The sequence below is a fragment of the Botrytis fragariae genome (genome assembly GCF_013461495.1).
Source record: "Botrytis fragariae strain BVB16 chromosome Unknown tig00000000, whole genome shotgun sequence".
Classification (NCBI taxonomy): Eukaryota; Fungi; Ascomycota; class Leotiomycetes; order Helotiales; family Sclerotiniaceae; genus Botrytis; species Botrytis fragariae.
In genome coordinates this window covers 411431-432049 of record NW_023500986.1, presented here as the reverse complement: position 1 = coordinate 432049, position 20619 = coordinate 411431, and the positions used below count along the sequence as shown (strand labels likewise).

General features: G+C 43.4%; 7 protein-coding genes across 7 annotated transcripts; 2 read left to right on the top strand and 5 right to left on the bottom strand.

The window, feature by feature from the left end:
• Positions 1-698: 698 nt before the first annotated feature.
• Positions 699-2005, bottom strand: Bfra_006333 (uncharacterized protein; the record flags this gene model as incomplete). The annotated part of the gene is made up of 5 exons (XM_037336706.1): positions 699-787; positions 1052-1169; positions 1229-1808; positions 1873-1929; positions 1992-2005. 5 exons carry the CDS (start codon positions 2003-2005, stop codon positions 699-701), a joined length of 858 nt encoding a protein of 285 aa, XP_037198072.1.
• An 885-nt stretch (positions 2006-2890) lies between these two features.
• On the bottom strand, positions 2891-3652 carry Bfra_006332 (uncharacterized protein; the record flags this gene model as incomplete). The annotated part of the gene is made up of 2 exons (XM_037336705.1): positions 2891-3155; positions 3207-3652. The coding sequence occupies 2 exons, from the start codon at positions 3650-3652 to the stop codon at positions 2891-2893; spliced, it is 711 nt and encodes a 236-aa protein (XP_037198071.1).
• Positions 3653-4614: 962 nt separating this feature from the next.
• Bfra_006331 (putative smp-30 gluconolaconase lre-like region protein) lies at positions 4615-5737 on the bottom strand (the record flags this gene model as incomplete). The annotated part of the gene is made up of 2 exons (XM_037336704.1): positions 4615-5102; positions 5311-5737. The coding sequence occupies 2 exons, from the start codon at positions 5735-5737 to the stop codon at positions 4615-4617; spliced, it is 915 nt and encodes a 304-aa protein (XP_037198070.1).
• A 7429-nt stretch (positions 5738-13166) lies between these two features.
• On the top strand, positions 13167-14866 carry Bfra_006330 (putative transcription factor bzip protein; the record flags this gene model as incomplete). Its single annotated transcript, XM_037336703.1, has 2 exons — positions 13167-13611; positions 13686-14866. The coding sequence occupies 2 exons, from the start codon at positions 13167-13169 to the stop codon at positions 14864-14866; spliced, it is 1626 nt and encodes a 541-aa protein (XP_037198069.1).
• A 1384-nt stretch (positions 14867-16250) lies between these two features.
• Positions 16251-18228, top strand: Bfra_006329 (putative aldehyde dehydrogenase protein; the record flags this gene model as incomplete). Its single annotated transcript, XM_037336702.1, has 6 exons — positions 16251-16549; positions 16602-17341; positions 17434-17637; positions 17706-17983; positions 18045-18084; positions 18179-18228. The coding sequence occupies 6 exons, from the start codon at positions 16251-16253 to the stop codon at positions 18226-18228; spliced, it is 1611 nt and encodes a 536-aa protein (XP_037198068.1).
• A 385-nt stretch (positions 18229-18613) lies between these two features.
• On the bottom strand, positions 18614-19868 carry Bfra_006328 (uncharacterized protein; the record flags this gene model as incomplete). Its single annotated transcript, XM_037336701.1, has 4 exons — positions 18614-19003; positions 19053-19501; positions 19566-19616; positions 19676-19868. 4 exons carry the CDS (start codon positions 19866-19868, stop codon positions 18614-18616), a joined length of 1083 nt encoding a protein of 360 aa, XP_037198067.1.
• A 30-nt stretch (positions 19869-19898) lies between these two features.
• Positions 19899-20509, bottom strand: Bfra_006327 (uncharacterized protein; the record flags this gene model as incomplete). The annotated part of the gene is made up of 3 exons (XM_037336700.1): positions 19899-19930; positions 20182-20293; positions 20423-20509. The coding sequence occupies 3 exons, from the start codon at positions 20507-20509 to the stop codon at positions 19899-19901; spliced, it is 231 nt and encodes a 76-aa protein (XP_037198066.1).
• Positions 20510-20619: the final 110 nt, after the last annotated feature.

Below are 20619 nucleotides of genomic sequence, written 5' to 3'. Positions count from 1 at the left end.
CAGAGACATGAACCGTTAGCTTAGCTACCCGCACCAGATTGTTTGAGACCGTACGACTTAGAACTTGGATCATAGGATGATGGCATATCCAAAACTGAAGCGGCCATAACTCGGTAAAAAGATGTTCGGTCTAAACTCCCAATAGACCGGACTGTAGACCGTCAATAGAATTCTTTCAATTGCTAGATTGAATTGGAACATTGAGTTTGCTTGAGGTACGAGTGCATTGCGAATAGTGAATTGTTTTTGGACATCCAAAGCTTACATTTAATCTGGTATCCCGGATTGCTAGACATTTCATGAAGCATCACCGTACTTTACTGAAGTCACACACTACCAGCAAATATGTCCAAAGAAATGATGGGAAATTTTAGTTCGAAAGATACAATTCATTGCATGGTAGGATGATCAACCCATTCTCCTGCACATTTATAGTTGATCTGATCATGGAAGCTGAAGCCCTTCGTAAACAAGAGCCCTCCAAACTATTACAACCATACCACAGCGCTTATCCTGTGAAGAAACAGACTTCGAAAATCATAACAGGTACAATATAATCATCTTTCTTCCTAGCATCGCCATATACTAGCGTTGAAGCACTCGTAAGTGCGGCGTGAATTCATATTGACCATGCCGAAGACCAATCCTTAACACGCATAATGAAATCTCGAATACATGATGACAGTTTTGAAGAATCATTAAACACTATCAGCTGTAGATAGGAAGAAACAAAGGTTCGAAATCGAGAGGAAAGTTGATGCGATGGAAAAGCCCTTGTAATCCAGAACTGTAGGATGTCAAAGTCAGTGAATGTTCATGAAGGCTAGATCTTGAAAGAAAAAAAGGGAAATATAACTCGTATACCCGAAGTAAATAGGGGGCTTTGAAAATAACTCAAGACCAGTCAAGCATACATACCTACTTGAGCAACTGAAATTAAAATAGTTTATCCAATCGACAACTGATCCAAACGAAAAACATCAGAGTAAGTGACGAAGGTTACCAAGCTGGCGTTTGATCCATCTAAAAGGCAGCAACAAGCAGCTTCTACCTTCCTTTTCGTCCCTAGCACCAACACCAGCTTGGGAGAAAGATCCATCGTCGTATTCGTCCAAAGTATCAACGTGAGTATCGGAGCGGTTATAGTCGGAGTGAGGAATGTTTTGAACCTACCATCAAATTTGAATTAGTTTGGGAGTTCTTGATAGAAAGAGTTTTCGTCACTCACAGCAGCCATGTTAGAAGCTCTGGCAGAAGGATAACGAACATCCGAGGGATTGCGTAGAAGTTCAAAGACAGCACCAACGGTAATCATTGTCTCTCGGTTACCAGCAGCATGTTGAGCGTTTGTACGAAGCTCACTTTCGGGGAATGACTGCAACTCAATGCTTCCGAGATTATCATCGAAAGATGGACGGTCAAAGCTAAAAGCTGGAACGTCAAGAGTTGCTTCATTTTGTTGATTACCAAGACCAAAGTCCATTGGAGTGGCTTGACGACGAGGAACTTCTTGAATCTCATCGATACTTGCATTCATCTCGGAATGCTGATTATCAGGTTCTTCTATAACGGTGGGGGTTCTTACTGGGACAGGAAATGGGATGCTCGCCCAAGCTGGAGAAGGCACCGCGACCTTTGGAGAGTTTTTAGCTGTTTCCGCGAGAAATTGATGGAAGTCGGCTGACTGAAATTGCATGCGCTCCCTGAAAGCCGCGTGTTCTTTTTCAGTTCTTGCCCGGTTGAATTTCCAACGAGCAATTGCGACCTCATTTTCCGCCGAAAGAGAAGATCTTTCAGCGGTTGTTACACTTCAATATATCAGTACTTTCGTGTTTTTAAGTTGATCAAGAAGAGAAAGGTGGAGTTTCTTACCTTGAGTGCGAGGGCGCAAAATTTCGGGATATATTAAAGCTATTGCCAATAGTATCACTTCATGAGTGTTAGCATCTCTTTGAGCATTTAAACTGGGAGTCATGGGGAGATATTCTTACATGGAATCCGACATGGCTCGTATTAGTTCCGAGCAAACGATCGAGGAAAATATAATAAGGTATTTTAGAGATTCTTAAACTCAATACAAACGTAGGAGCAGAGTTTCGAAAGAAAAATTGTTGGAAATAAGTTCGAACTTTGAAGTATTTTCGCAAAGATGTGGTTGTTGGGAGAGTTCGAAAATTGTACAGGCGATGTCAAAGATGCCAAAGAGTGGAAGATTTGAATTATGAGATTATACGTGAATGAAAGATCTAGACGCTTTCCTTCAAGACAGATGAGAAAGAATCTCAGGTGTCCAACAAGAAAAGTAGTTCTAACTCGAAATAATGGGATTGAAGAAATTGTTTTTGTTGTGGGAAAGCAGATGAGGACGCGACGGACCGAAAGTGAAAGATATATTCACCACTCGAGACTGTAGTTACAGATTTCACCGCCTAGCAAAACTCACAATTGAATACTCGAGACTTCTCATACTATTATTACTGGCAGAATTGCAGGCTGGACTGACTTCTTACTTCGAGTTAGCCTTGCGAACTATTCAAGATGGAGCTATACTATTTGGTTAGTATGATCTATAGCTTTCTCATATAGATCAATTTGAAGAGATTGTAGTATAGTAAATTCACATAAATTAGATCTATTACTTCATTAAAGCTTTCACCCAAGTTACACAAAATTGTAGAACAAAGTAGTTTATTGAAAAGAGCCCTTCGTTCACATCTTCATTATAGCTGTAAATACAAAATGCAAACACCAGAAGCTGACAATCTGACAAGCTGACAACCAAACAAACTGTCCCAATCATTCTTGAACATTGAACCTCCCCTAGCACAGAGGCCCCAGGAAATAGTAAAGCCTCATTCATCTGGTGTCAGTCCCGAAGTCTCCGAAAGATTCATTTGAATGATATCATCAAGTTGCTCTCTCTCTTCTCATCATTATTCTTCTTGTGCTCCATCTCCAGATTAGCATCAGCAGAGTCCTTCTTGCAAACCGCTTTGACATTGGTAACTAGACTGTCCTTCTCTAGGATTTCCTTCTTCAAACTCCCTGATAGAATTTCGGATATGTCCTTGGTGTACAGCTGCGCCTCATTGTTCAACAAATCTTCATATCTGATCAACCTGCCTTGCATTTTCTCAATCTCTGCGCATAAACGCCTATGGACTATATTAGATGCAGCCGAGAAAACCAGAAATATTACAACAAACGAAAAGACAAATCCACTGAGATCATACTCCAAGTATGTTTCGTGGCATCGAAAACTATCGGGAACCGAATCGCACATATGTCTTCCTTGTTGGAGAACTGAATTGTTGTTCAATGGAGCAACACCCTTGAAATCGTACACCAAAAACTTGTACCCAGACACGTAGCTTTCAGTTCGATTAGAGTAGTAATTGAGGCCAAGGATAATAGCGAGAGGAATCAAGGTAAGAATGGCGATAGCACAAAGAAATTCGAAGTAGCATTTGGCGAGAAACTTGTTGTACCAGTTCGTGGCATTTCCACGTTCGAAAGATGTTCCATGTTGGGTAATATTTTGCTTTATAATTTCTTGACGTCCCATAGATTTTTCGATATCCATTGCTTTATCAATAACATAGGAATAAGAATCGGACTTGGAGCGCATTGTGTGTTTAGAGAGACCTGTCATTTTTGTAGATGGCAAGCGTTGGGTGGATGCTATAGTTGTATGGTTAGTTTAATAGCTTCTCGAGATGGTAGCTTAAGCTTTCTCTTCAAATATGATAAGGTGGAACAGAAAAATCAAACCCAAACTTCCAATGTTCTGAAAGATGTAAATCTTGAACAAGTTACAACATCATGTCATTTGAAAAGGATTAAAGATTTAGGTGAGTTCAAGAATAAAGAGCCTTTTCGTTTTGGAATACTGCCTGGATTACTAGACAGTCATTCTGGAGACCAAATAAATACATACCTTTGTTGAAATGTGACTTACAGTGGATGAGGTTGTATGGAAGTCTGGGCTTCTCGAGGCTGAAAGGGATTGTGAAGCAAAAGGGTATCCGATGTCAAAGACAGTGAGTATTCGTTGATGGTACCACGGGTTGATAATGTTAGTCCAACGAACAAACAATACGAAATGAGTGAAAGGGTGTTTGAAGTGCAAAGAAAAAGGTATTTAAAGAAGTCAATTTGATATTGGAGGTTGACTTAGGATTTTGTCGCCTGTGGTAGCGCGCCAGGACGCTAAGCCTATAATGTGCGAACTTCTATTATTTTTACTCCTAAAATTGACGGTGAATTATGGAATTTCTTCAAGAGTACTGATTCCTCAATCTGACAGAAACACACGGGATCTCATTATTTGAAAATATGGGAGTTAAGATATGTTTACGTCTTTCGAAAATTGCCACAAAGACTACCTTGATGTTTCTCGCAGGTTGCAGCCCCGAAGGAAGCCACCGATACACTCGATAGTCATGTAGGTTGTATGAATGATATTTGAGTTCTGTTATCTCCTATGCCAAGCCACCGTGGAAAATGGTAGGAGCTCCTAGCCTGATAAGTAGTAAGTGCAGTAGTTTCCTTTCCATCTACATGTTCTCCATAATCTTTTATCTAATTTCAAAATCATACTTCGTTTCCGAAGAATCACAGCTCCGCGCTTCCTTTAGCTAACTTGAACTTGAAGTCCTTTAGCCCGCCAATCCCAACATCGACTTTGAATAGTGCTCCCGCATGCTCATCGCCCCCATCACTTGCGCTCGTAACCCACAACTCAGTACCCACAAATACGGGACAAGTCACACACTTCGTTGGATACTTGATTTCGCCAACGACTTTGCCTTGAGGATTGATCTTCAGTACACGCCCTTCCCCAAACACACATTGCCAGATATTCCCTTCCGAGTCGAACTTGAACCCATCGGGCTCTCCATCTCCGTCGTGTTTCCAAAATACCCGCTTGTTGGTAACATCACCAGTCGAATCATCGTAGTCGTACGCCCAGATAGTTTGCTCGGTTGTATGGGTAAAGTACAGAGTTTTTTGGTCTGCAGACCAGCCAATTCCATTAGGAATTGTCAGACCTTCACGAACAGTATGGCGTGTGAGATCATTGTCGAAGCGGAACATTGTACCTGAAGGCGTCGAGTTTAGCGGCAAGAACGCATAGGGTGAGGGCACAGTCATCATGATTAGGAGGGGGCGGCGGGGATAAGGGATAGATCACATGCCGCAGACTACAAACTGTGACCAAGAGATTTCACACATCCACTTGGTGCTTGTTGGGAATCCATAGCTCAGGCTTTATTGTCAGTATCTACTCAGGAACCAAAAATCACCCACCTTCACTTTGTGGCTCCCCCACCCAAAAGTCATTCATAGTTCCGATCCAAAACCTCCCTTTTGGGTCTACGGCCCCATCATTACTTCTCAGTCTCTCATCTTTTTCCTCACTGTCATAAAATCTTTTCAATAGCTTCATCTTTCCATCGCCTCTCCTCAGTACGTAGATCCCGCTTTTACCACCCACCAATATCCTATCGGTGCAATCTATACCCTCAATATCAGCTGTTACGCCGACAGGAATATCTAGCTGCATGGTCGTAAGAGACGAAGGACCAACATTAAGATCGATTGTATGGAGACGCTTCTTCTTGATGTCCACAAAGCGGAGCGTGTTGGTGGAAGGCTCATAGAAGGGAGCTTCACCGAGCCCACAGTGTGGGTTGATGTATGGTTCCGTGACTGTCCATGTTTGTAAGGAAGACATTACTAGATGATTTCGAGAATTGAGAATTGAGTTTGATTGCTGCTTGAATGTGGAAGTTTGATCTACAGATACGGAGGTACTTGACTACTGCAGCTGTTACTGGCTGTATATATGGCAAGGCGATTATCTGGTGGGGAAGGAAGTGATGTCACATCGGAAAATCTTTTCAGCGAGAATCGAGACTTCGAGATGTTGCTTCCTGACAATGAATTTTTATCAGAGCGGAACTCTTAGAAAGAGAAATGGGACTAAGTACTTCTACAATTTTATATAATATCGCTTTCATATAAGTTGTGCCGTAATTCCTTATTGCTTTTGCCAAAATCCGGTATTCCGGGCCTCTTGCCGTCGTTGCAAAGGGGTAAATTTTGGCAAATTCTACATATACTTGTAATTCCATTTGAACTGCGGGAACAATATTATGCTATTGGGATCAAGAGGTAGTACAAAATACTGCCTCCTTAAAAAGGCTGTTCATCTATCGAATCTTACTCCTGCTTACTCCCATTGCTTATCCCTCTTGTCTTTTACACTCAAGATTTCCATTGTCCGGATTCAGTCAGACGATCAGAGGTATTCTACTCTTGAAACTCATTAGAACAATCAAAAGACTTAGGTATTGAAATCACTTCGAACGTTGAATTATTTCGGGTATCGAAAGTCCACAGCCAGTCTTCTGGGATGGACCATTTGACACTCTAGTCGCAGTCCTCACATGAAGGATTGGGAAGGATTGTATTGTATACTCCCTGCGCTTTATCTCTATGTAGTTTCACTACATGTGACCTGTGAAACAGAACGAACACGTCGCATTGGAAGAAGAGCTTTGGTGCAGCTTCTCTGACGTGTCGCTCTCGCTGTCCTCCAATTCTTGATCGTCCACTTTCTCCATTATTATCGTGCATAAAACCGAGTTTCTCGGTCTCTACCGATGACCCCGCTTTGTAGGATTGACGAGAGCATGGTGTAGATAGCCCACCGTTGCCGTAGATGTTAATTGAGGATCAAAGTTTAAACACATTATCGTGAATTAATCCCCCGTCATAATCTACCGAGACGGTATTTTCCCATTCTGTGCAATGAATTCACATCGCGTTTATATTTGTCGGAACCGCAGAGCCGGAACCGAAACTTTGGAATCATTCGTAGAAGCTTGATGTATATATATATATGCCCTATAGCTGCATATTATTCTTCGAGTGCTCGGAGATGGAAGTCTTCGCGGCAATTGCAGGTTAATAATATCTCGAAATGCTATACCGACAATCTGTTTCAACGGCTATCAGGCATTATGTTTTGCGGTGAGCCACAAGACTAAAAAATCACTGGAACTTATTGGGTTTCCGAGGAGAGCTCTCCGAGTCTTAGTAGCGCAAATGCAGAACTATTGACCTAGTGATGCGTGTCTGAGCTTGCCAACAAAGAGATGCATGTAATCACCTCCTTCAAGACGTGGAAAAACTCAATTGCCACTCTTCTGCTTCTACTTCTGTGCATCATGTTGCAATGCTTATTCGAGTTTAGGATGAACATACATTGGTGGTGGTTTAGACGACGCGTAAAGAACAAGTAACAATGCTGGCCATTTATGATGATGTTGCTATTGGCGCCAGCGAAGAATCTTCACCGCTGGGGCTAGAACCCCTTTTTGTCTCTTCGCCTTTCACCGACAGTCGCGGATCTATACCGTAAACCCAATTGGGATAATTGCGTGGCAAACGTGGATATGATTCGGTATGGGGATAAAGCTGCAAGTGAACGCACGCATAAATATCGTCGACTTGGCGCTATCTCGTCACATTGCGCAAGAAGAGAGTCAATCCCGAGCCCCATAAGACTTATTTACGACTTGCAGATTCGGATAGGACCCGTTAGGACCAAACAGCAGGAAAGACAAGCAGGCAGACCGCTGTTCGCCATGCGTTTTTTCGCAGGCTCAGGATAGTGTGGAGAATCAAACTGTTGCTGAGGCAATTGACTAATCTCCTTCAATAGCAAATGCCGGGGCACTTTCACGTGACCGTTATTGTTTCCAGACAAGATGCAGATGGCGACGCACGGATAAGCTTAATATAAGCAAGCAGATACTTTTTTGCTTGGGTTGTGTTCTTCCTTCATTCTGGAATCAAGTTGTTAATGTTGTGTCACTCCCAAAAGGGGATCGCGTACACATCAAACTGGTCATAACGTGCATGGTGAAAAACATGAATATCATTTTTCTTCCAATACCAATATTGGTGAATTGACCACTAACTTCTATGGAATTCAGAATCAATGAACATTCCAAGATTTATTTCCACGCGAAGATATTGAGAAGGGTTGGGATTTGCATCCTCCTCTGGATAGGTTGCCAATAGTCCCCGTTGAGATGTAACAAATAGCCGTAAAGCGGCCTGATAACTTCGGAAGCTCAGATCATTATTATCACATCGACCAAGTCCCAGCCTCTTCATTTTTGGATTTCGTATTACCGGATCGAACGTGGTGGCTGGGATGTTTGGGAGTCGAAGTAATCGCGCTTGACATGGTCCCGGGCATTAAATTCATGACATTGGCTCCGAAAAGCACATGACTGTCATTTGCTGCGACTGTCTCCCGCTGCGTGTCCGTTAGGGAGTACATATGCGGTATCTGCACGTGCGGGAATTTATAACGTGCATCTTCAAGGGACCCAAGCATTGAAGGGCCAATCATTCTAGCTCGCCTCGAAATTCGCATCCATATTCGGTATTGGACTCCCAGTATATGACTTATCTCTTTTTGTCAATCAATTGGGTTGGCAGAAATCGGTGATTGATTGCTCTGATCCATAGTGTCGACGGCTCACCTTGTATATTCATAATTACTTTCCTAGATTATCTCATTAGGTCTGATGGTTGCGTGGTTGCGTGTTGTTTAGTTCAATCACAGTCGTATCATATGGTCTGCATAATTGTGATGTGAACAAGCTCGCATCGCTTGCTCGCATAAACCGTTGTCCAATACTGTCCCCCTCACTTATCAAGATGCATCGGGGCCAAGGGCCGAATTGATTAATGGCATGACGTTTTTTCGGTTCTGTCAACCTACTTTTCCAAAATTGATGGTAAGCAAAATGGAGATTGTTGAGCCGTATTAGTTTTTGAAAACGGAAATCCCGATGACCTTGAAACTTTGATAGATACTGTAGGGAAAAGTAAAATAATTTGTACATGTGGATCGTCGGAAGTTCTGGAAAACCGATAATGAAGTATCAGACAGCGCCAAGCTTATTCACACACAACTCACTGGGGTTGACAACATCAATCAAAATTGGAGACTGAGCAAACAGAATCATTTAATTAAAATCCCTAGACGATGTAGGCCTACCCATAGGATTCGGGGGTGCTACCGAGAATCAATGGAATTTTTGTAGAAAATGGATTATACCCCTTCATCAATCCTCGTCTATTTGTTTGCTGAGGTAAAGGATTGGTGACCCGTTCAAAGATTATCGAGATTATCAAGGTTAAGATGTTCTTACTATATTGTTCACAGTGGACCAATTCTAGGTACGGGGATCTAAAATAAAGTCTATGGTATAGGTAATAACGCTAAGATGAGGTTCCAATAGTTCGAACCTAGATTAATAGTGGGTATGCGACCTTCCCAAGTTTGGCTTCATCAATTTCTCGTCGACTCTCGAGTTTCAGAAAAGTTTCCCCAAGTTCAAGCCCGTCGGTGAGGTATCCAGCAAAGATGTCAATCTTGTCGATAAGTCCAAATCTCGCGAAACCTCGGGAACCTCTACCAACTAAGAAATCGATGAAAAGAGTATCTCTCGAGCTTGGATTAAGTATTTGGTAATTTTGGACTTTCAGGAAAGCTTGGTAACGAGCTCAGGGTCCGCGCAAAGAGACGGAGAGACATAACCAATCGTGGAAGACGCCGAAGGACGAAGATGGCGTATCCATAATCACCGAAGCTATGAGACAGAACGGTCGGCCTTGTTGCTGAAGAGGTTAGCTTATCATACACAAGTCCCATTTCATCACATCCATTGTATTTCATCAACAATTTTGAGGTTAAAGACTTTTCTTGCCCCGGCAAGCATTTAACACAAGCATAATAAGATGAGGCCGGCACGACGACTTGCAAATTGTACTATTGTGCCATCGAGTTTGAGTTTGGATCTACGGGCATCATATGACAATAGATGTGATCTCTGTGGATCAGGTACATATGCTTTTTGGGCAGCTATGCGCGCTGTGTAATTGTTATGCGGACCATCTTTTCGAGGTAGTATCGTCAGCGGCACGGCGCGTGGCGCATGACTTTCCTTTTTCTGTAGAGCCGGATGAAAGGGACCAACCTTTCTGGTGCAAAGAAATCAATCAAATATGCGCTGTCTTGTTCCGTGATTTACTTTCTTGTCCGCGTTACGTGATCTGATCGGGAAAGGCGATTGATATCGACGAATGTTTTGGGTAAAAATACCTGATATCGAATTGTTGGGAACGGTTGTCGAATCTGATGGCTACACTTCCATGCGATGGCGCTCTCAAGGATCCCCCAAATATACATACATCAGTGCGTAGGAGACTGGAACTTATGCAGCTCATCTTGCTGCCGCTCACCGGTGCTCTGGTCCAAACTAAGTGTGGAAACATAGTGTGGCCAAGCCAGCGTACGACCACCGGATCAAATGTGTCGACATGGGTTAAGATTGCAGCAAGATCAAAGATCACCGAGGTCCGCCATTTCAAGGTTCTAGTTCAATCAACTTCTCTTCTAGAAAAAGCAGAGAGAGAGGTAAAATGTTTAAAATGTAGCAATATTTCCGATTTGACATCATTATGTGCATGCTGTACCTGGCGTACGAGGTGGTTACAACTAATGGGCGATCATAGAACTTTCCGAAGGATGGTACATAGGTACTACATACAACTGATTCAGACCATTCAATCATCTCACACAACTATCAGTTATCTAAAATTCAACAAGAGGGGTTCAGGAAAATCATTCTCACCTGGAACACAGGGTAGGAAATTAGACTATTATAGAAAGAAGTTTCACTTGGATGATTTCCATGGTTGTCATAATTTTCTTTCTAACTCAATAGAACCTGTGAAGTTTGAATGTCAAGAATCCCAATGTGATGTGGTGGTTCATGTGGGAGATCTCAAGGCCCAAGAGAAGCTATTTCTTAAGCTACGAAATTCTCTCTAATATTATTAGCCATGTTCGCTATGCTATGCAGTTTCCTTCCCTGCTGTCAGAATTCTCGGGTCCTTCTACTCGGTGGCGTGTAGCGATGAAAACAGAGAAAACAATATTGCGAATCAATCCGCCAATAGGCACCTGTCTTACATGCTAATATCAAAGCTTTCTCCCTCCAAAATTATGAAAAAGTGTAGAAATCGATCAAATAGGAGAATTGGGAGCGAGAAATGGCCGTTTTCGTCTACTTCCTTTTTCTTTACATTTTCACTTGCAGGATTTCCTATGCATGTGTATCGTTTCCACATAGACTTAGGCTGTGGTCACTTGGTCACCACGTTGAAAAGTTACCAACCACACTGATTTTGACCTGCAGACTGCGGATGTACTAATGCAAAGCGATATGATATCCATCAATCAAAGTTTCTTATTTCTACAGGGCGTAACATGGCAACGACTTCTCTCCATCAGCTTTAGCCTATACTAGTATAAGTAGAAAAGTAACTAACTTGACTAGCAAGGAGCTCGATCAACTACAGCTTACAGGGAACTTCCATTTCGCAGACCGTAGCTTCAGCACCATTTTTTGACCGTGCTAATGCAGGATAGCGTCACCTCCCACCCCCAATTTACTACTTTCCATTCCTTCAGCGCACTGATTGTTGAAGAAAGAAGTGCTTATCTTTTTCTAGTAAGATCCTCCATGGTTCTATAATCTATAACCTTCACCGAAAGGGAGACTGATTTAGTTCGGCACAGCGATTTCAGTACGTCAAACAACAATTCGTGTGAATGGGTCGTTGAGTATGGTGCTTGAATAGCGGGGAGATTATGCATCTACCAAGATGTCTGTAGCGTCAGATGCATTATCGTTCTATGCGCCCAAGTATCTACATCTTTATGGCACAAATTGATGTGTGAAGAACATCTACCCACCTAGGTAAGGTACAGCAGCTAAAGTTTTCTCAACAAGCGCCCTTTGCTCAAAGGAGGATGTTAATGTAGTCTATCCATATAATATAACGTGATACACAAGGATCTTCTGCGCGTGGCCTCCCGCTTTCCGAATGCTGGAACCAAGCACGGTATGGCTCCAGAAAATAGTTTCCTGGGACATTGTGAACCTCTAGGCTTGTTAAGAATCATCTCAAAAGGATACGTTTAAGCCCTGGTACCTTGATAATGCTACAATGCCTGCAGCCAACAAGCAACCCTAGCTAATGCCTCGAGAAAAAAAAAGACCCGCCTCACTACGACCCTGGAAACAATTCCATGAACTCTTGTGGGTGCTGGTGCGGTGAAGGGTAGGGTCAGTGTCTGTGAGCAATGAGCGTGGGACTGGGACGGTTCGAAGAACCACAAAGCTTGGGGTCTTCCTCCTCATGCAGAGAGCTGTGCAGAGCTAAAAGCGTCATCCACCACATTCTTCCATCTGTAGTCATTCATCACCGATTTCTATATTTTTTGGTATTCCTTTACTACCAGACTGCCGCATCAGCCTGTAGAAATTCGACAGAACTAGATTCTGACATCCCATCGGTGCTCACCAACCACTTATAAAGCTCTTTGCTCGTTAAGAACTGTGAGTGGTGCGCCAACCTTCAAAATCTCCACCTATCTGTATGTTTATTTCGTTATCCCTTCGTCTTGTTCCACACTACTGGTTATGGCATCCACTCTGTTCATCTCTAATGCTCAGTGAGTTTGCCTCACAGTATTACAAGTCATTCCTTCCTTTGTTGGTTCGAGGCAAGGCCCGCCTTCCATATTTACATATTCACGGTCACATCTTGTGCTCCCGAAAGAATCCCTGTCGAACCACTTCACCTCACAGGAATCAATACAAATACATCTCAAATAATCATTCATGCGCACAATTATTGCTTTTTCATTTGACGATTGAATCCAAACCCTTCGAGTGACGAAGCTGAGAATAGCAGAAAAAGAGCTGACCCCTCACCGCTCGCTGGAAAGCCTCATTGGCAAGCCAGCGCCATAGATATTCGATCTGGCTGTTCAAGGTCCTCTAAGTCGCCCATTGCGCGAAAGTCCTTTCGTTGCTTTTGCCGATAACGCGGAAGCGTCTTCATTGCTAAATCGTTTTCCCGGAACACAATCTTCTGAACTACTTGAACAACGACTTTCGGATTTTGTTTCTAAGCTTCACAGCTACCAGCAGAGTTGGGAGGGAGAGGGAAAACGTCAATGTCCCGGTCCTCGAGACCAAGAAGGGTTAGGGGATCAGGACTCGATGTCGCAGAGGCCTTCTGCGTCTCGTCCTGCATCTCGCTCACCACCAGAAAGTCAAAAGATTACTCTCCCACCTGTGCAGATGCGAGATGATCCTCGACATGGAGGGCGACAAGCAGACAGACAATTAGATCAGGGCAACCGAGGATTATCACAACCTCATCATACACTACCTTCCCCTTCATCACGGACTCCCCAGCCTGTATCAACTGGAGAGGATTGGAAGTCTTCTGGACCATCGCGCGATCTTGGTGTACATTCAATTTTGAACCCTACAGAACCTGAAAGCGCATCAAATTCCAGTCGCCGATTAAGTGGTGGCACTACAGATTCGCCACTCTCTACAACAGCCGGACCGACTTCACATTTTGCTGCAAGTCCTTTGGTGGCAACTACTCATCCTTACTCCAATCGTCCTCCCATCAGCACTTCGCCTTCCTTAGACAGTTTTAACCCAAATTTCCCAAGGGCCCAGGCCGCAGAATGCTAACACCCAGATCACCTCGGCCTGTCAGTATAGGCAGAGCGCCAGCTCACGGGACTATCAATGCGCAAGAGTCACCCTTTTTGCCACCGAGAAGGCCGGAACAAGGGCAAACACCAGTATCAGAAAACCCTCCTTTAGCAACACCATCCGGGCAATCTCAGGCCCAACATTATGGGTTTCCCTCTACAGGCACAACGCCAATAGAACGACGAGCAGATAATTCTCAGATGCAAGTCCCAGGACGTGTCCAACATAGCGCTAGTCCTAGCATCTCAGCCTCTTCACAGACGCCGAGCCAGACTTCCCCCGCGTCCGGTTATCCTTATCATCAAAGTGGGCAGAATCCTCAGACAAGTGGGTCTTATTTTCCAGGTTCCAGTTTTGGTTCTTCAGTGCAACAAGGGAGTGGATTACAATTACAAGCACCGCCTGCGGCATCAGAAGGTCCGTACAATGCTTCTCAGATTGGTTCCTCACTCCACTCCACTCCAAGCTCGAGGCAGGCTTCTGCCTCCGAGCCCTACGGTGTCCTGACAATAACCACGGCTCACGGCGTGGCTTATCATGTACCCGTGGACACGCACCAAGCGTCGCGTTTAGCTGACGAGAAGCGTGCGCGCAACGCAGGAGCATCGGCGCGATTCCGACAACGTAGAAAGGAAAAGGAGAAGGAGGCTTCATCCAACATCGAAAAACTCCAATCGCAGACTAGAGACCTTGAACGAAGAGTGAGAGAAGCAGAAGGAGAGAGAGACTTTTACCGGGGAGAACGGGATCGATTCAGGGATATGTTACTTCGAAATCCCGGGACTAGAGATATGGCACTTCACGGGCCACCGAGTCCTCGTTCCATAAGGCCAATGTCTTATCCTGGTCCTCCACCACCAAGTGCGCAATCCATGAGTTATCAAGGACCTGATAACGGCGAAAGGCCACCAAGACGTCGTAGGACTGATGCCCAAGGAGAATTTATGAGCGTACCATACTCTCATTCTCCGGCGTCAACTCTACCACCCGTTCAAAGTGGATTTCAACCCGCTCATGGACAAGGGTTGCCTAGTCTGCCCCCTTTACGCATCGATAATCTTTCAACTGGTACAGCCACAGGAGCATCGACTCCATCGCTATCTGCCGGCCCTCCTTCATTTGATTCTTATTCGCGAGGGCCATACGATCGAGCCTGGCCCAAACAGGAAAACGGCGGACGACGATAAATTTTATACTTAATTTTACTATAATATACTTGATGGAAACAACAGCACTTCAAACCTTTTGCTAAAAAGTCTTCCAAATTTCACGAATCCGCTTTCCGAATTTAATCAAACATTCTCGAATATACAAATCGATCTCTTCTATCTACAATACTTACTTGATTGTCACCTGTATATTTACGCTATTTCAAACGACACTCTACTATACATATCAATCGCAAGATTTCTGCAAAAAGAACTGCATACCCTCGGGCGACCGAACCTTCTCATTTTGATGTTTGCATCTCTTTATGTTAATTATACCCCCTGGCGGCTAATTATGTTCCTTACCTTCGTTTTTTTCTTTTGTAAATGCGAGACATTTCTTTTCTGACGGGAGTGTGGACAACTAGTGGGAATTGGTCAAGCATCATTTATTTTGTGATACCATTTTCAGTTGGGAATTGGTAGGAGGGGTGTTAATTTCGGAAGTGTTATTTTATTTGTTTGGGCAGTAGGGTGTGGGTATCTCCAGAGACAAGTAGGGAAAACGTCTGGTGGGAGGATTACGAAGCATATCACTTAATATCACGCTGAAGCGAGGAAGGAGGCAAAATTGGGGTTCGAGACATGTAAGAAAGGGGCTATGGAAGGAAGAAGGTTGTGTTTGCAAGCCATATTGCTTTTTCGGGGCTGGGAAGGTTGATTTATCATATACAAAAATATCAGATTGTACAACGATATAGTGTATAACCTCAAGTTTAGCACACCAGGGGGAGTTAGGGGAGCCTTTATTTGACCCTGGAGCCACCACGTTCTACATATAATTCAGTACATATAGGCAGATAATATCATTACTGCCAAAATTAATCACATATTTGATTCCCATCTTTGGCCTCTTCCCATGCTGTGTGATTGCATTAAGTTGGCGGGAGGCTTAGTTTGCATATGAATAGGAGAAACCGAGATGTATACGTCTCACTTCCAAGCAGTTCTTTTCCGAAGCACCGGAAAATTGCAGTAACGAATTTCTTACATATCACAATTATCATCGTCTCGAGACTCGATATCTGATAAACGATTGAAATTGAATTGAGATGTCTAGAATAGATAAGAATTGCTATTACTATTGAGATGAGGGAGACTATCGTCGTTAATGGTGCGGGGGAGCTACAGCTTCGTGAAGCTTATGCATTATAGGAAGGGCCAGCCGAAAAACTCCACTAGAATTTGATTATCATTGGTCTTATCTTTTCATCCCACCGAGCACCATACACCAAGCTGTAACCTTGACAAACCTGCTAACCAACAATAATCAGAAGCAAAAAAGCCCCGCACTTGCACCACCTATGGTAACTTCAATAAAAGAGCTTCGTATATCTTCAAATCATTGATCTTCCCCCTTCAGATGTTCAAAGTCATTCTTCCTCTGCAATCATATCTGCGTAATACAGCATTTCGAAGATTCCCCTCGCATTTATCTAGTGCAGCTCCTCGAGTGAAGACTGAATTCTCTTCCAAGCCCTCTATCCTGCCATTACGACCTTATCACAGATCTTTCAGCAGTACAATTGCCAAGATGTCTGATCTTACTGTTGAGCTGACTGCTCCAAATGGCAAGAAATACGTTCAGCCAACTGGTCTATTCATTAACAATGAATGGGTGAAGAGTAGCACAGGTCAAAAGATTACATCTATTAATCCCTCGTATGTCAAATTTCAGCTCGGCATAACACGACTCCGCTAACTTCATGGTTAGAGATGAATCAGAAATTGCATCCGTATATGCTGCATCAGCAGAAGATGTCGACACCGCAGTCAAAGCAGCTCGAGCAGCTATGCGTAACCCTGAATGGCGCGATATGTCCCCTACTGATCGCGGTTCCCTCATGATTAAGCTATCCAGTATCATTGCCGAACATACGGAGCTACTTGCAACTATCGAAACTTGGGACAATGGAAAGATCTATAATGACGCCGTTGCTGATGTTAACGAGGTGGAAGCTGTTTTCAAATATTATGGTGGATATGCCGATAAAATACATGGACAAGTGATAGACACTGGTGTTGCAAAATTTGCATATACAATTAAGGAACCAATAGGAGTATGTGGCCAAATTATCCCATGGAACTATCCATTGGGTATGGCTGCATGGAAATTAGGTCCCGCTTTGGCATGTGGTAATGCTGTTGTGATGAAGGCTGCGGAACAAACTCCGTTGAGTATTCTTGTTCTCGCAAACTTAATTAAGGAAGCAGGCTTCCCACCAGGCGTGGTAAATATTTTGAACGGGTATGGCAGAGAAGCGGGAGCTGCAATTGCAACACATCAAGACATCGATAAAGTGGCTTTCACCGGTAGCACTAGCACCGGAAAAGAAATTATGAAGATGGCTGCAGGTACCATGAAGAATATCACTTTAGAGACGGGAGGAAAATCTCCTTTGATGGTTTTCGATGATGCAGATCTTGACCAGGCTGTCAAGTGGGCGCATTTTGGTACGTTTTTATTCCGAAAGCCACATGTCGTGTCATGTTCTTTTCTCCTGTAGCACGATCCTTCGAATCTACCATTTGCTAATCCGTCCTAGGTATTATGTCTAACCAAGGTCAAATTTGCACCGCCACATCTAGAATTCTCGTGCAGGATTCCATCTATGATAAGTTCATTGACGCCTTCAAAAAGCAAGTCAAAGAAGTTTCGGTCGTTGGTGATCCATTCGCCGAAAACACATTCCAAGGTCCACAAGTCACTAAAGCTCAGTACGACCGTGTACTAGGTTACGTTCAAATAGGTAAAGATGAAGGCGCCACACTACTCTCTGGAGGTGAAGCTTTCACAAACGCTCATCCTTCAGGCAAGGGATTCTTCATTACCCCACTGTCTTCACGGATGTCAAGCCAAGCATGAGGATTTACAGAGAAGAGGTTTTCGGACCTTTCTGTGCCATTGCTAGCTTCAAGACGGAGGAAGAAGCAGTGGAAATGGCCAATGACACGACATATGGTCTTGGCTCGGCAATCTTTACAACCAATCTAGACAGAGCTCATAAGCTTGCCAGGAGAATCGAAGCGGGTATGGTTTGGATCAACAGTAGTCAGGATTCTGACTATAGGATTCCTTTTGGGGGTGTAAAACAGGTAGGTCAATCTTCCTGCCATTGTCAAAACGCGTGTATCACTTGCTAACGTCTAAAAAAAGAGCGGTGTTGGCAGAGAATTAGGGGAGGCAGGGCTCATAGGTCGGTATCCGTCTGTTTCCGATCAATTTTGTCATCTTTTGACGTCGTTCCGATTTGATTTCGATTTTTTACTGACTTTTTTCACTCATTTTAGCCTATTCACAAGTCAAAGCCGTTCATATCAACTTGGGTACAAGACTATAGGCTCTATGCAAGCACATAGGCTATTGGGGTGTTATGTTATGGCAACTGGGGTTATAGCCAACGTCGTCGTCGTCGTTGTGTATATATATGATGAAAAGATACCAATATTTAAAGTTCCATTTTCCACGACACAAAGCTTTCTACCACAATCTGCAATAGCTTATCATATCTCTATAAATTTAAACCATCAATGTCTTATTTGTTGTCTTCAAGTAATTTCTATCTCATTTACATGTTCTTATATACGTAAATCTCTATAATCCACTGATGTTCGTCGTACGTTGATTTTGCGTGCCCAAAATCCCTCACTTCCATCTCTACAAAAGATTTGAATCAACACCGTTAACTCTAACGTTGAAATAATAAGATTTAAAAACTTTGCTAGCTAAGCCACCTGCTTTGCAGCACGCTTCATGTATCTTGCATGCTTCGAACATACATACTCCCGATCCTTCAACACACCCCGCTTTGTGAACTCCCTAAAAGCTTCCATTTCGGCGTTCTTACGGACACCCTCTTGCTCTTTTCTGATGTGAAATTCGTTCCAGGGTTCGCGGAAGACTCCTGGCAGAGTTGCAGCAGCCATCTCCAACATTTCCTCAAGGTCTTTCGGTGAGACGAATATCATCTCAAGTTTGTAGTAATGATACTCTTCGTGATTCGGTTTTGATGCGTCGAAGTTGTAGTCCTCCCAATGTGATTCGTCACGAGGATTGTGGCAAGCAACCATTTCACCTTCCTCAGTAGCCTCTAAGAGTTTGACATATCCCAGCCGCTGAATGATACATTCGTCACAGCTTTTGAATACTCAACTGCTCAATGACGCCTTCGATATGGGCTCCCAAGCCGCCTCCTTCTTCCCAGCCCAGTTTTTTCATGCAACCGATGGCCCATTTTGGTACTATTGGTGTCGTTCTGAACCAAAACATACGACATCTTTCTGGTCTTGTTAACGGCATTTCTGTCTTACTTTCCGACCAACCCCAATCTTGAACGCCAACTTGTCGGTTGAAATAAAATCCATACGCAGGATCCTTCTCCAAGATGTGATGTTCATTGCCAAACACAGATTTGTCTTCTTCATTCCACACAGGAGGCTTGAAGGTGGAGATATCCAACATGATGCCCGGATAATGGAAGCAGTTTTGTGGCATCTCCCAGACAATATGGTTGTCAACGTCCAAGATGTTGGCCACTGCTTGTACATCGATGTCAGGTGTGAATTCGTATAGAAGCCTCAAGAGATCATTCCAGTTATCTTCGGAATTTTTTACTGGCGTCAAGTTAGTAAGTTGGGCAAATGATTCGATTTCTATCAGAGCTCAATTGAAAAGTACCCATTTCGTAATAGCGACCTTCCCAGCCCCAATCAGGGGGTACTTCAGCTTCTAGGTGTCAAAGTTAGTGATAGTTTATAAGTTTGCAACAGGAAAATCTTGAGGCTTACTTCTGCTGGCATGAATGACGGCACCTGCTACAGTCCCAAGCTCTCTTAAATCTGCGTCTGTGGTGGCTGCATCAACGGTGGCCTCATCCCCAAGCACGACTCGCTTGAGAACATTGGTGACCTTTTCTTTCACAGCTCTTCGGCCAGAATCTGTTATTTCGACTCTCTTCCATACTTCGATGAGTTCTTCCATTTTTGCAAAGTGTTATAGGAGGGAGTGGCTCTATATGACGGCGAGGAGGATGAAAGAAAATGCTGGAAATTCAGGTGTGAGGTTGCAAGATGCAAAATATTTGAGGCTATCTGGTCGGTCTGAAAGACAAACTCAAGTGTACAGAGAAAGATTGCGACTCGAGATGGAGATCGGGTATGAAAGATGAGTATGCGTCTCCCAAAACTGAAAGTGAAGTTTCAGCTCTGGGTGGCCATTCACGTTTGCTGACTCGCAGTATGTCAACTGATCATTGTCCATCCTATGATTGAGAAGCCATATGCCAATTTCAAACTGCAAAGAGTGCCAATGTGTTTTCTTGTGTGGTAAATGCGGATTCTTTGGATCATCCACCTCCACTGGTTTTCTCTCAAAGAACTTAGACCTCGTAGATCGGTAAGTTGAGGCTGTTCTGGTTACTTTTTAATTTAATACCCAAATATCATGATTCAAAGGGTGAACCTTAAAAGTCGTACTTGCACTATGTTTTCTTCTGAATCAATAAGAGACCATCGCTAAAATCCATGAGTATTGACCCTTCCTTGGGCAAGACTCATAATGTGCTTGTAAATTGTTTCAAAATCTTTATCAGTAGATACCAACTTGGTATTTTTCTGTGCCATTTTGATTTCAAATGACTGGTTACTTGTATACCCTAATACAGGTAGAATAAAAGGCCGGCACATCAGAGGGTGGAATGTTTACCTAGCTTGATCGCTTAAGAATTCTTTAT